Here is a 14,774-nt window from a genome sequence, read left to right as displayed (position 1 = left end):
GGGGCCTAACCCTCTCACGTGACTGAGATCACTCTCTCTGGCATGGCTGTGTAAAAAAAAAAAAGCACATTGTGTAAAAACAGTAAACCTCTGAGACAGTCTCTGTCAAACACAGGAAACGTCTGACTTAAGGCAGCGGCGGGAAAGACGTTCAGCAGACGGTGTGGAGAGGCAGAGGAGGGAGATGTGCAGCTGCAAACACTGCAGAAAACCATCTCAGCAAGTGAACTTTTATAAAAGAAGTGAAATCATCATCTCGAAAAGAGAAATAGGAGCCATTTCCACTTGATTTAAGAGACTATTTAGGTCAGTTTATCTACTGAGTGCTTCACTCCATCAGTCGATCAGTTTGCCTGCTTTAACCATCAACTAACAAACTAAGAAATTGATCAACCCATGAAATTAAAGCATTTCAGTAGACAGAATGACCTCGATATTCAATATTTAAGAAGATTAAGATGATTTTACTTTCTAAGATCCCACGTCTTGCAGTACACGGCCTGATGGAGGTCACAGGAGGTCAGCAAATGTGTGTGTGTGCTGAGTCTACTTGCAGCACTTTGTTTACAGAATCTCAAAACCTCTCCTAATCCCAGCATACACACTCACACTCACTGCAGGCGGTACAGGGGGGCTGTGGGCAGTCAGTATTGCTGGAATAGGTCCTGTAGAGAAGGTCTATGGCACTGAGATTTGCAGCATTAGCTCCTCCATTAGTTCTGGTCCTTAAAGCGGTAGCTTGGTGAAACAATACGATCCCCCCCAGTTCACACCCTTAACACTAATGCAGCCAATCAGCCCAGATTGGGGGCTTCTGAAGGAGAGGCTGGCAATATGACAATATTTATCATTAATTTATTAATTATAATTAAAAATAATAATAATAAAGGGCTCTTCAAAGGTTCTTTACCAAAGGCAGTGGCTCTATGGCAATTAAAAAAAAACTACTGGAGTGCTTACTGGATGGTTCTTGGCACAGTTAGATTGCTCTGAATTGTTAGAAAGCCTTCTGTAGAGGGTTCCATATAGAACCTCCTAAAAAGCCTAGAAAAGGGTTCCACCATACTGACGAGTAAAATAGCCCTGTGTTAGTACTACATGGAACAGAGTGTGCTTAGAAAGAAAACTGAAAAACCAAAGCAAAAAAAATTCTATGTGGTACTAAAAAGGGATTCTTTGGGTTCTAACCAGAATGGAACCCATTTCGGTGCTTTACAGAACCCCTTTTTAAACTATTCTGTATAAAACCAGTTATTAAGAAAAGTTTAAGAGCCTAAAGGCCTAAAGTCATTTAAGCATCCCAATTGTTCTTGGAGTTAGCACGGTTCTATACAGAACCACTGGCTTTACTAAAGAACCCTTGAAGAACCTGCCTGCCTGGCTGACGATATGTTTAATGCGAGAAAACCAATGTAGAAGAACTAACTTTTTGTGATGAGTATCGTTAAAAGTATTGTGATCATCGTACTCCTGCAATATCGCCCATCCCTAGTCTGATCTTTGCCTCTTTGCTTTTGCACTCATCAGCCTCCAACTGATGCCTGAAGCTACATCTATAAGAGAGTTCTGAGACCTCGCCTCACTCCACACCTGGCTGACTGACTACATCCATGGTAAGGGGTTGAAACTAGGTCAATTAGAGTCTCCTTCTGCCCTCCACCTTCTACCGTCAAACACCTGTCCAGTCTGAGGTGGCTCAGACGTCTCTTGTCCAGTATCCACTGGTTTTCATATACAACTCAAATTCCCATCGCAAGCGTCCTCTTAATCCGCTCCAGCGCCTTCCGGCCGCCTTCACACCCTGATCTCATCGTCGTCCTCGTCCTCGTCCATGTAGGTGAAGTCCCTGTCGTCCATGGCTCTGTTCTCGCCGCTGTCCGTATGGTGATTGTTGGGTATCTCGTCTGCAGATCCTGAGCTGGACATGGAGCAGCTCTCCGGATGCTGCCGTTCGCTTCGGGCATGAAAGTTGACCGGTTGCGACGGAGACGCCGCTCTCTTCTCTTCGGGCTCTTTGAAAGGACGGGATGTGGGTGACCGGAGATCCTCCTCAAATCCAAAGTCAGCCTCATCGTATCCCTGCTTGTCCATTACGCTGAGGATATCTCCAAGCATGGAGGGACCCAAATCCACGTGGAACGAAAGGATGGACTCAGCGTGCTTCATCCCACCGCTACAAGGGGGAGCCAAAGACACAGGGAGGTCGGTCAGTACGCCAAAGTTGTGCTCGTCCAGCTCGGGGTCAATTCCGGTCGGTTTTTGGTCAATTTCTGGAGGGTTCTTGACTGGGCTGGAAGACACACTCTTGGGCAGGTTGGGTCCCCCTTTAGTGGCCTCTTCGTTGTTAAGGTACGGCAGAGAGATGGCGGTCTTCACATACCCGGGCGAGCCACTAGAGGGTGGGATTTTGCTGTCATTCTTGTCCGGACGGTTGGCAGACTGCGAGCGCTTGCTGCTCCTGAAGGTGCGAGACAGCAGGCCCTGCTTGGGTGAGCTGCTTTGCTGGGTTTGCGGTTCCTGAGGAGGCTCTCCGGACCGGCTGCTCAGGAAGGAAGTGTCTCCGAATGCATCGCCCCCGCGGCCGATGTGCATGGTGTGGCGGAAATCGCCCAGCGGGGCGCTGATCATCTCTGCCGTCAGATCGGCCCGGGAGCGGCGCTTGGACTGAGACGAGCCGGACACAAGCTGCTTTAGAATGGGCATGGTGAACGCGGTCCAGACCAGGTCCAGAACAAACGGAAAAAGGAACGAAGGGTCAGTTCTGTTAGTTGCACGGGTTTTCCAGCAGGTGTTCTAGATACACGCTATCGCTTTCCTGTCTCTGAAGGCAGAGACTCTGCCCAATAGGAGGGTCAGTCCTCTTAGTGCACTAGTTTTCCAGGATGTGTGGTCAGGAAACCAAACGGTCCACAGGTCCGGGCCTCAAAGCCATCATCAGTCTGAACAAGTGGCTGATCGCTGGTGTCCGCAGAAGAACCTGCAGGGTAACAGGAAACACAGCAGTCCATAAGTATGTGGGAATCTGGTCAAAATGGTTAAAAATAAATAACACTATATGGACAAAAGTATTGGGACACCTGCTGATTTATCGTTTCTTCCAAAATCAAGGGCATTAAAAAGAGCTGATCCTGCTTTTGTTGGAGTAACTGTCTCCACTGTCTAAAGAAGAAGGGTTTTCTACTAGATTTTGGAGCAGCATTGCTGTGAGGATTTGATTGCATCAGTCCAGAGAACACAGTTCTTCACAGCTCAATGCTGGGGGGCCAATATACACCTCTTCTAATGAGTGCATTCAGCTACTGTAAGTCGCACCCATTGTTGACACAGAAGTGCAAATGCACACAAACACCTTGTCTAGTCCCTAGTCCCTGTAGAGAAGTACTGCCAATAGAATAGGACTCTCTGGAGCAGATAAGCATGAAACTGTTTGTGTCACCATGTCTCCTAATGCCAGGCGTGGGCTAGAGGGGTATAAAGGCCCTCAGCAGCATTAAGCTGTGCTCTCTGGAATGATGGTGGTGGGGCTCCATTCAGTACTTTTGGGATGAGGTGGGGAATTGGGGATGATGAGGTGGGGGTGTGATCATCCAACATTCTGATTTCACTAACATCATCCTGTTCAAGTCGCTAACGTGCAAAAAGCTCTTTTAATATCCTTGATTTCAGAAGAAACAGTGAATTAGCAGGTGTCCCAATACTTTTGTCCATAAAGCATATCTTAGAAAATCACTTTAAATCTAGTGTAAATATCTAACATTGCTCGTGTTTGCGTCATTCGTTCAGAGAAGCTTTTATTCTAAAAGTGGAGCTTGATTTACGGCGGTGGGCATTAACTGGTGTGGAATGCGTGATCCAGATGAGTCACACACTGAAATTATTCCGAAACCCGACGGCCTGCAGCTCCAGCCACAAATCCACAGTGGAAACTTTCTCCACCAGGACTTTAAAGAGGGAAATCAGAGCCAAGAGCATGAGAGGGTGTAATTAGGCAGAAAAAAGGACAGGACCAGAACAAGTTACATAAGAGAGAGAGGGGTAACGAGAGAGAGAGAGAGAGAGAGGTAGAGAGAGAGAGAGACAGAGAGAGAGAGAAAGAGGTAGAGAGAGAGAGAGAGAGAGAGAGAGACAGAGAGAGAGAGAGACAGAGAGAGAGAAAGAGGTAGAGAGAGACAGAGAGACAGAGAGGTAAAGAGAGAGAGACAGAGAGAGAGAGACAGAGAGGTAAAGAGAGAGAGACAGAGAGAGAGAGAGAGAGAGAGAGGTAAAGAGAGACAGACAAAGAGAGACAGACGGACTCTTTCCCTCCTGTCCTCTCCAGTTCTCCTGGATCCTCCTCCTGTTGAAGTTGGGTGAAGGAGGAATGCTTTTCTGAAGACTTTACTTTTGTTCCTGAATCGTTAAATCAGAAGCGCAGACTGACGCCAGCGTCTGCAGCCAGATCTCTCTCACCCTCTCTCACCCTCTCTCTCTCCATCTCATTCTTTTTCTCTCTCTCACTCTCTCTCTCGTTTTATCACTTCTCTCCTACCCGCTCTCTCTCTCTTTCTCTCTCTCTCTCTCTCTCACTTTCAGTCTCTCTCTCTCTCACTCTCTATCTCATTCTCTCATTCTTTTTCTCTCTCCTCCCCCCCTCTCTCTCTTTACTCTCACTTTCTGTCTCATTCTCTCATTCTTTCTCTCTCTCTCTCTCTCTCACCCTCTCTCTCTGTTTCTCACCCTCTCTCTCTCTCATTCTATCTCATTCTTTCTCTCTCTCTCTCTCTCTCTCCTTCTCTCACTTTCTGTCTCATTCTATCTATCTCTCTCACCCTCTCTCTCTGTCTGTCTGTCTCACCCTCTCTCTCTTTCTCTCACTTTCTGTCTCATTCTATCTCATTCTTTTTCTCTCTCTCACCCTCTCTCTCTCTCTCTCTCTCTCTGTCTCTCACCCTCCCTCTCTCTCTCCTTCTCTCACCCTCTCTCTCTCTCATTCTCTCATTCTTTCTCTCTCTCTCTCACATTCTATCTATCTCTCTCACCCTCTCTCTCTGTCTGTCTGTCTCACCCTCTCTCTCTCTCTCTCTCTCTTTCTCTCACTTTCTGTCTCATTCTATCTCATTCTTTTTCTCTCTCTCACCCTCTCTCTCTCTCTCTCTCTCTCTCTCTGTCTCTCACCCTCCCTCTCTCTCTCCTTCTCTCACCCTCTCTCTCTCTCATTCTCTCATTCTTTCTCTCTCTCTCTCACCCTCTCTCTCTGTCTCGGTCTCTCACCCTCTCTCTCTCTCTCTTTCTCTCGCTTTCTGTCTCATTCTTTCTCTCTCTCTCTCTCTGTCTCTGTCTGTCTCTCTCTGTCTCTCTCTCTCCTTCTCTCACTTTGTCTCATTCTATCTCTCTCTCTCTCACCCTCTCTCTCTGTCTCTGTCTGTCTCTCACCCTCTCTCTCTCTCACTTTCTGTCTCATTCTATCTCATTCTTTTTCTCTCTCACCCTCTCTCTCTCTCTGTCTCTCACCCTCTCTCTCACCCTCTCTCTCTCTCTCTCTGTCTCTCACCCTCTCTCTCACCCTCTCTCTCTCTCACCCTCTCTCTCTCTCACCCTCTCTCTCTCTCTCTCTCTGTCTCTCACCCTCTCTCTCACTCTCACTCTCTCTCTTTCTCTCACTTTCTGTCTCATTCTTTCTCTCTCTCTCTCTGTCTCTCACCCTCTCTCTCTCTCTCTCTCTCTCTCTCTCCTTCTCTCACTTTGTCTCATTCTATCTCTCTCTCTCTCACCCTCTCTCTCTGTCTGTCTCTCACCCTCTCTCTCTCTCTCTCTCTCTCTCTCTCTCTCTCTCTCTTTCTCTCACTGTCTGTCTCATTCTATCTCATTCTTTTTCTCTCTCTCTCTCACCCTCTCTCTCTCACCCTCTCTCTCTCTCTCTCACCCTCTCTCTCTGTCTGTCTCTCACCCTCTCTCACTCTCACTCTCTCTCTCACTTTCTGTCTCATTCTTTCTCTCTCTCTCTCTGTCTCTGTCTGTCTCTCACCCTCTCTCTCTCTCTCTCTCTCTCTCTTTCTCTCACTTTCTGTCTCATTCTATCTCATTCTTTTTCTCTCTCTCTCACCCTCTCTCTCTCTCTGTCTCTCACCCTCTCGCTCTCTCTCACCCTGTCTCTCTCTCTGTCTCTCACCCTCTCTCTCTCTCTCTCTCTCACAGTGTAAGGGCTCCCAATGTATAAAATTAAACATACTTCTTTATTTTAAACAGGACCTGATACAGCTCTCAGACTAACACACACACACACACACACACACACACACACACACACACACACACACACACACACACACACACACACACATTTACATCTCCATTACAGAAGCCCATTCAGAACAGGCCAGAGACGAACAGATGGACGCTGTGGTCAGAGGACTCACTGTCTGCCCAGAGAAATCAGCTCCACACGACTGGAGGGGCTTCTATTGTTCAAGAACTTCACATCAACTCTAAACAGAGAGTCCGAGACAGTGGCAGGGAGAGCGACAGTGTGTGTGTGTGTGTGTGTGTGTGTGTGTGTGTAGGGTGAAGGCAGTGCCAGGCTTGCGTACTCACAATGAAGATACGCTAGTGCAAAAAAACACAGACTGACGCAGAACAGCGAAACAGTTTACTTACCAATCCCAAAGTATACACACACTATATGGACAAAAGTATTGGGACACCAGTTCATTCATAAGTTCTTTTAAAAATCAAGGGTATTCCCCAACTCCCCAACTCATCCCAAAAGTACTGGATGGAGCTCCACCATCCATCATTCCAGAGAGCACAGCTCTTCCACTGCTCCACAGCTCAATGCTGCTGGGGGGCTTTATTATACCCCTCTACTAGCCCACGCCTCGCATTAGGCCTGGCATGGTGCCAATAGGTTCATGTTCATTTCCTCCAGAGAGTCCTATTCTATCTAGCCGTGTGTGAGTGTGTTTGTGCATGTGCAGTTGCACATCTGTGTGAGCAAAGGATGCAATGTAAAGCTTAGAACTGAATGCATTCATTAGAATGGGGTGTCCATAAATATTTGGACATGCAGTGTGGATGTAAAGATAAATTTTTCAGTGGAATAAAAACAGTTTCAGTGGATAAATGACTAAAATAAACTGAGATAATCGCTTGTAAATTATAAATGATTCGAAAATAAGAATTATTAGACGATGAACTGATTCCCAGGCTGTTTCCCTGTGATTTACAGCCCAGTCTTAACAAAGCTGGAACACATGAGGTGCTGCACGAATGACTTTATCAGGCAGCTGAGTGGCTTCCAGGCCAGACAGTGGAAAACTCATAAAGAGAATAATAGCCGATTTCTCTTTCCTCGGTCAGACGGAGCTGGCCTGCAGCTGGAGGCTTATTAGAGTCCAAATCCAACCCGGTTCTGAGTCAGACAAGACCTCACCAGCTAGACCTGCACCGATCGCCAGAGCGTCTGGTCAGTGGTCAGGACTTAAAGAGAGGACTGACCCATCACAGGCTGTTGTGTGAGTGAGGGGTGTAAGGGAAGGCTGTAGGGACTCTTGAGGCCTCAGTTTACTTTACTATAGCAGACAAATGTACACACCATGCCAAAAAACCCAAGCCTGTGATTGGTCCTGGCTTCAATCACACAGCAACTCCTCTGTCGCCACAGCAACACTCGCAGCACTTGTATTACTATACTAATAACCATAGAAATCATGGATCATATCATTATCATTATGAAAGCATCATAGCGCCACCTGCAGTACTGGAGTACTTCATAGAGCGAAACTACATTTATTACAAACCTTCATTTGGTTGAAAGTTTATCTTAAAGGCCTGGGAACTGGTCGTTTTTGCTCCTCGGCTCCCCCTACAGTTGGGGGGAATGTAATTCACTTTTCACCACTGCAGGAAATACAGCGCCCCCTCATGGAGAGCTGTACAAGTGCATTTGTTGAGATCTCCAGAAGCATGCGAACTGAGGCAGTAGAGTAATATTATAGGAGAATGCCATCTCCGTCATTCCCATTCCGGGCCGGAGCGCTGCTGCTGCTACTGCACTATGGAGCTTGGGTGGTGGAGCTGCAGGAGGAGAACCTCTCTCCAGAACTGCTGCTGTGTAACGCTGCAGAACCCATAGAGTCATATTAGTGTAAAACCCTGTAGTGTTACTCTACCGCCTCAGCCCACATGCTGCTCTACCTTCAGATCAAGCTTCTGGAGCTCTCAGCTTGTCCAGAAATGCATGTGTACAGCCGTCTGTCCATGAGGGGGCGCTCAAAGCAGTAGCAAAAATACCAATTCTTACATAGTACTGATTTAAGCACTGATTCAGAGTAGGGACGACTCCTCCTTCTGCGGGTGTTTCAGTTTTGCCTGTGGCCCAAATGCGCGCACACACACACACACACACACACACACACACACACACACACACACACACACACACACCTGTACATACACAAACCACAGCTGGAGAGGAGCATAAGGACGTGTGTGTGTGTGTGTGTGTGTGTGTGTGTGTGTGTTTAACTCTCCAACCTCTCCCAGCTGTATGGCTCTTAGTGTGTGAACTTTGTACACACACACACACACACACACCACTGCATCCACACACACACACACACTCACACACACACACTCACACACTCACACACTCACACACTCACTCTCAAACCCACACAGTAAGACTGCATGAGCAGTTTACAAAGTCAATTATAGAAAAAAACAATTTTACTTAAAAAACAGTGTAATACACTACAGGAAGCGTAGGGGGCGCTCTATAATGCTCTATAATGTTCATATGATCCACATGCTCATTATGACCCCATAGGAAGCATAGGGCTATGCAATATTATGTTCATATGATCCACAAAGTCATTGTACATTCACTCTAGTTAGACACACACACACACACACACACACACACACACACACACACACAATCAAAAACAGCTTTTCTGCCTGTTGCCTACAGCTTCGCCTTTGCTTAGATAAAAGACTTCAGAGACCGACGTCACATGACCAGCATCACCACCCGGAAACCAGCACAGCGTGAAAGATTAACATCAACTTATCTGGGACAGACACACACACACACCCACACACACACACACACACACACACCCTCACACAGAATAGTGATCCTGTAAGGTCAAACAATGGCCCCTCATATACTTTGCATAAAACGAAAAGAAACCGTTGGCAGATTCACACAATTACCCATAATTCTGCACTGTAAACAAACAGCAGCTGTGACATCCAGAGAGAGGAGATACAGAGCAGCCGCGGCTCAACTATACAGACAGACATATATAGACATGTAGATAGACATACAAATATTATAAAACAAATATATTCTATATAACAAATATAAATAAAACATTATTCATTGTATTATATACATAGTAAACTTTACACACACACACACACATAGCCTTACTGAAACTGTCACTTTATTAAAATACTAAAGGCTTGTTGATTGGTTGAGTGTTCTGGACAGGCCCGCCTTTAGTAGCTGTAGTTTAACAGAGCGGGACTGCTGATCAGTTAAGGGCCCAAACTTCAGCCTAAGTTTTTGTAAAAAAATAAATAACTGTGTATTTAAGCAAATAAATATATATTAATACAGTACCTATACTTTACTATAGTACAGTTTCAGCTCTGTTAATATAATAAGGTAAAGGAAATGGTACCCCTACTTTCACTATAGTACAGCTTCTCTTTTAATTGAGTTAGATTGAGATACAGTACCATACTTTCACTATAGTACAGCTTCTCTTTTAATTGAGTTAGATTGGGATACAGTACCATACTTTCACTATAGTACAGTTTCAGCTCTTTAATTGAGTTAGATTGAGATACAGTACCATACTTTCACTATAGTACAGTTTCAGCTCTTTAATTGAGTTAGATTGGGATACAGTACCATACTTTCACTATAGTACAGTTTCAGCTCTTTAATTGAGTTAGATTGAGATACAGTACCATACTTTCACTATAGTACAGTTTCTGCTCTTTTAATTGAGTTAGATTGAGATACAGTACCATACTTTCACTATAGTACAGTTTCAGCTCTTTTAATTGAGTTAGATTAGGTTACAGTACCATACTGTCACTATAGTACAGTTTCAGCTCTTTAATTGAGTTAGATTAGGTTACAGTACCATACTTTCACTATAGTACAGTTTCAGCTCTTTAATTGAGTTAGATTGGGATACAGTACCATACTTTCACTATAGTACAGTTTCAGCTCTTTTAATTGAGTTAGATTAGGTTACAGTACCATACTGTCACTATAGTACAGTTTCAGCTCTTTAATTGAGTTAGATTAGGTTACAGTACCATACTTTCACTATAGTACAGTTTCAGCTCTTTAATTGAGTTAGATTGAGATACAGTACCATACTTTCACTATAGTACAGTTTCAGCTCTTTAATTGAGTTAGATTAGGTTACAGTACCATACTTTCACTATAGTACAGTTTCAGCTCTTTAATTGAGTTAGATTAGGTTACAGTACCATACTTTCACTATAGTACAGTTTCAGCTCTTTAATTGAGTTAGATTGGGATACAGTACCATACTTTCACTATAGTACAGTTTCAGCTCTTTTAATTGAGTTAGATTAGGTTACAGTACCATACTGTCACTATAGTACAGTTTCAGCTCTTTAATTGAGCTAGATTAGGTTACAGTACCATACTTTCACTATAGTACAGTTTCAGCTCTTTAATTGAGTTAGATTGGGATACAGTACCATACTTTCACTATAGTACAGTTTCAGCTCTTTAATTGAGTTAGATTGGGATACAGTACCATACTTTTACTATAGTACAGTTTCAGCTCTTTAATTGAGTTAGATTGGGATACAGTACCATACTGTCACTATAGTACAGTTTCAGCTCTTTAATTGAGTTAGATTGGGATACAGTACCATACTGTCACTATAGTACAGTTTCAGCTCTTTAATTGAGTTAGATTGGGATACAGTACCATACTTTCACTACAGTACCGTTTCTCAGTAAGATATACTGCTGGACTGTTGCAGTATATCAGTATGAGTTGCAGTAATCCTCTGAGATTTAGGCCAGTAGGACTGAGATTACTCATCTTTGCAGTGAGGGCCGGGCAGACGCAGCACACAATCCCTTTAAAGGAATAGCCTGGCCAAGCATGCTAATGTAGCCAACAATGAATGGAAGCTAGTAGCCACCAGTTAGCATGAGGTTATTTACATAATGGTGATTCGGTAGCGTGACGTAGTTTTATTCTTTTGTGCAGGACTGATGTAAGGCCAGACTTATTCACATCATTCCTGTAACATTTCAGTTATTCCCTTTAATCCAATTTCACTGAATATCTGGTTGGAAATCTGGTAAAATACCACCACTTTTATATGGTATACATTTCTGCATACGTCAGATACTGCAGATAACTTCAACCCTAGTTCGTGCATTTTCTAGATTTCTCATCATACTGGATCACTTCTTACTTTTACATCAACATGCCTAACCTGCTTTGCGGGATCATAATAAGATCCTGGACCAATCAGGGCCAACCTTTTGACCAGCAAGAACCAACCTTCTGATCCATCCAACCAATCAGGGCCAAACTTCTGATCAGTCAGGACCAAAGTTCCAATCAATCTGGGCTATCTTTCTGAATGATCAAAGCCAACCTACTGACCAATCACAGCCAAGCTAATGGTCATTCATAGTCAAGCCTCTGACCAATCTAAGAAAACCTACTTACCAATCAAGACCAACCTTCTAATCAGTCAGGGTCCAATCAATCTGTGCCAGTTTAGTTTCAGACCACTGAGGAACAACATTCTGACCAATCAAGGCCAACATCATTCCAAATCACAGGCAACCAGTCTGATCAATCACGGCCATCCTCCTGACCCTTCTGACCAACCAGGGCCAACCCAATAACCAATCTGGACCAACCCACAGATCAATCAGGGTAGCCTTTCTTATCAATTAGGTCCAATGTTTAGGACTAACCATCTGACCAATCAGGACCCCTGTTTGACCATTTTGAATAATAAGGGCCACCATGTGCTCAACCACAACCAACCTTCCAGACCAAACAGGACAAACCTTCTGATGAACCTTCAGAACACAACATGTACTGGTTTATACTGGTGTTGTGCTGGTTGACCAACATTTCCACAGTCAGAATACAGCATATACTGGGTTATACTGGTGTATACTGGTTTATACTGGTATAGTGCAGGATGACCAACATTCCCATGTTCAGAACACAACATATACTGGGTTATACTGGTGTATACTGGTGTAGTGTTGGTTAACTAACATTCTGACCAATCAAGGCCAACATCTCTCCAAATCACAAGCAACCAGTTTGATCAATCACGGCCAACCTTCTGACCCTTCTGACCAATCTGGACCAACCCACGGATCAATCAGGGCAGCCTTTCTGACCAATTAGGCCCAACGTTCAAGACCAACCATCTGACCAATCAGCGCCAATGTTTGACCATTTTGAACAATAAGGGCCACCATGTGCTCAACCACAACCAACCTTCCAGACCAAACAGGACAAACCTTCTAATGAGCCACAACCAACCTTTTGGTCATTCAGAGCCATGTTTCTGACCAATCAGGGCAGTGTATTTTGTTGTTGCATGTTTTATTGGCATATTTTTATAATATTCACTCCAGTCACCTCGGCATCGTACCGTACCTCTAAATGCTGTGAATCGTTACAGACCGAACAGCAGCAGTAGCTTCTTACTGAGGTTGAGGTTTCACAATCAGATCAGAGACTCTCTCACAAACACAGTGCTAATTTACATAACAGTCGTTGGTATGTGGAGGCGTGGCTATTTTGTGCCCCCAGGATCAAACAAACAAACACACACTCGTCTGAACTGAAGTCTAATAGAAAATGAAAGATGAGAGATGTGTTATGGAGCTGATGGGCTTTGATGGCGGTATTAACGAAGCCAAAGAGTTTACACTTCGCTATTTCAGGTTTTACTGACGGTACGGAGACTTATTAGCAGCTTAGCTAAGGTTTGAGGAAAGCTAATGACTTGGTATATCTACAATATATGGACAAAAAAAAAAAGTATTGGGACACCTGCTCATTCATTGTGTCCTCTGAAATCGAGGCTTCTACTATCCAGAGAACAGGGCTTTCTACTAAATTTTGGAGGAGTATTGCTGGGAAGATTTGATTGCATTCAGCAACAAGAACGTTAGTGAGGTCAGGATGTGGGATGACCACCACCCTACCCACCATCCACAACTCGTCCAAAATGTATCGGATGCAACTTTTAAAAAGTGGAATGTATTCATTGGAAGGCGTGTCCACAAACATTTGGACAGATAGTGTAGCTCAGCTAATGTTAGCTAACGTTAAAGATACGATTATGGGTTACCCTGGTGAAAAAAAAAAAGGCATGGTCTAAGTTGGAGTGGTGCTGGGTGACGTGTTCAGAACACAACATATACTGGGTTATACTGGTGTATACTGGTTTATACTGGTATAGTGCTGGTTGATCAACATTTCCACAGTCAGAACACAACATATACTGGGTTATACTGGTGTATACTGGTTTATACTGGTGTAGTGCTGGTTGATCAACATTTCCACAGTCATAACACAACATATACTGGGTTAAACTGGTGTATACTGGTTTATACTGGTATAGTGCTGGTTGATCAACATTTCCACAGTCAGAACACAGCATATACTGGGTTATACTGGTGTATACTGGTTTATACTGGTGTAGTGCTGGTTGATCAACATTTCCACAGTCAGAACACAGCATATACTGGGTTATACTGGTGTATACTGGTTTATACTGGTGTAGTGCTGGTTGATCAACATTTCCACAGTCAGAACACAGCATATACTGGGTTATACTGGTGTATACTGGTTTATACTGGTGTAGTGCTGGTTGAACAACATTTCACTGTTCAGAACACAACATGTACTGGTTTAAACTGGTGTAGTGCTAGAAGACCAACATTTCCATGCTCAGAACACAGCATATACTGGGTTATACTGGTTTAACAGGTTAGCTTAGCCAATAAACCAGCTGAAATTATTGGAGAGCATCAATTATGCAAACTTAGTGAAATAATAATTCTATTATTTTAATAAGAAGAAACTTTACTGTCATTTTCTGTATTACTACTGTTCCTTCCTCTCCCAGTGCAGATCTGCCACCCCCCCAGCTCCACCCCCCCACCCCCCAACAATCTGGTTTATCCTGATCATGAGGCCTGAAGAAAAACAGCCACAGACAGGAAGATGGACAGATGGACGGAAAGAGGCAAATAAGGACCATACTTTGCCCATTTGTGCACAGCTGCAAGTGTACCAGCTCACACTGCCTACCTAATACACCTTTACACACACAGACACACACAGACACTCACACACACTTCACACTGATTAAAGACTAATACAGGACACACTATGTTAATGACTCTTCAGTACAGTGGTGATGAATGGAACTATATAGCAAAGGTGTGAAAGATTGACAATCCTTCCTCAGGTAGAAGTGTAGAAGTGGAGATACTAGGGTTTAAAAGACTTCTATAGGAGCTGAAGTATCAACTGAAGCTTTTTACTCCAGTAAAAGTGTAAAAGTACTGGTTTCAGAACCACTTCAAGTAGAAAAGTAAAAGTAATGGAAGGAAAACAAAGGCCAGAAGCTTAGGCCGCGCCACAGGGGTCTATAGTGCACTACCCCTAGAACGGCGCATTTCACACCAAACCCACTGTGTGCATCTCAAACATCTAAACAATTAAGCAGAGACTTTC

General features: G+C 44.1%; 1 protein-coding gene across 2 annotated transcripts in view; it reads right to left on the bottom strand.

Moving 5' to 3' along the window:
• Window positions 1-841: 841 nt before the first annotated feature.
• The window catches only part of cdc42ep4b (CDC42 effector protein (Rho GTPase binding) 4b), a 29,714-nt gene continuing 15,781 nt past the window's right edge, over window positions 842-14,774 (bottom strand). For both annotated transcript variants that reach the window (XM_072667507.1, XM_072667508.1), the window contains exon 3: window positions 842-2,977. In XM_072667507.1, the coding sequence (XP_072523608.1) occupies window positions 1,795-2,703 (909 nt within the window). In that variant the 5' untranslated portion in view covers window positions 2,704-2,977 and the 3' untranslated portion in view covers window positions 842-1,794. The remainder of the gene's footprint in view (window positions 2,978-14,774) is intronic.

Source organism: Salminus brasiliensis, chromosome 22 (genome assembly GCF_030463535.1).
Source record: "Salminus brasiliensis chromosome 22, fSalBra1.hap2, whole genome shotgun sequence".
Lineage (NCBI taxonomy): Eukaryota > Metazoa > Chordata > Actinopteri > Characiformes > Bryconidae > Salminus > Salminus brasiliensis.
This window is presented reverse-complemented; position numbering and strand designations above follow the sequence as displayed.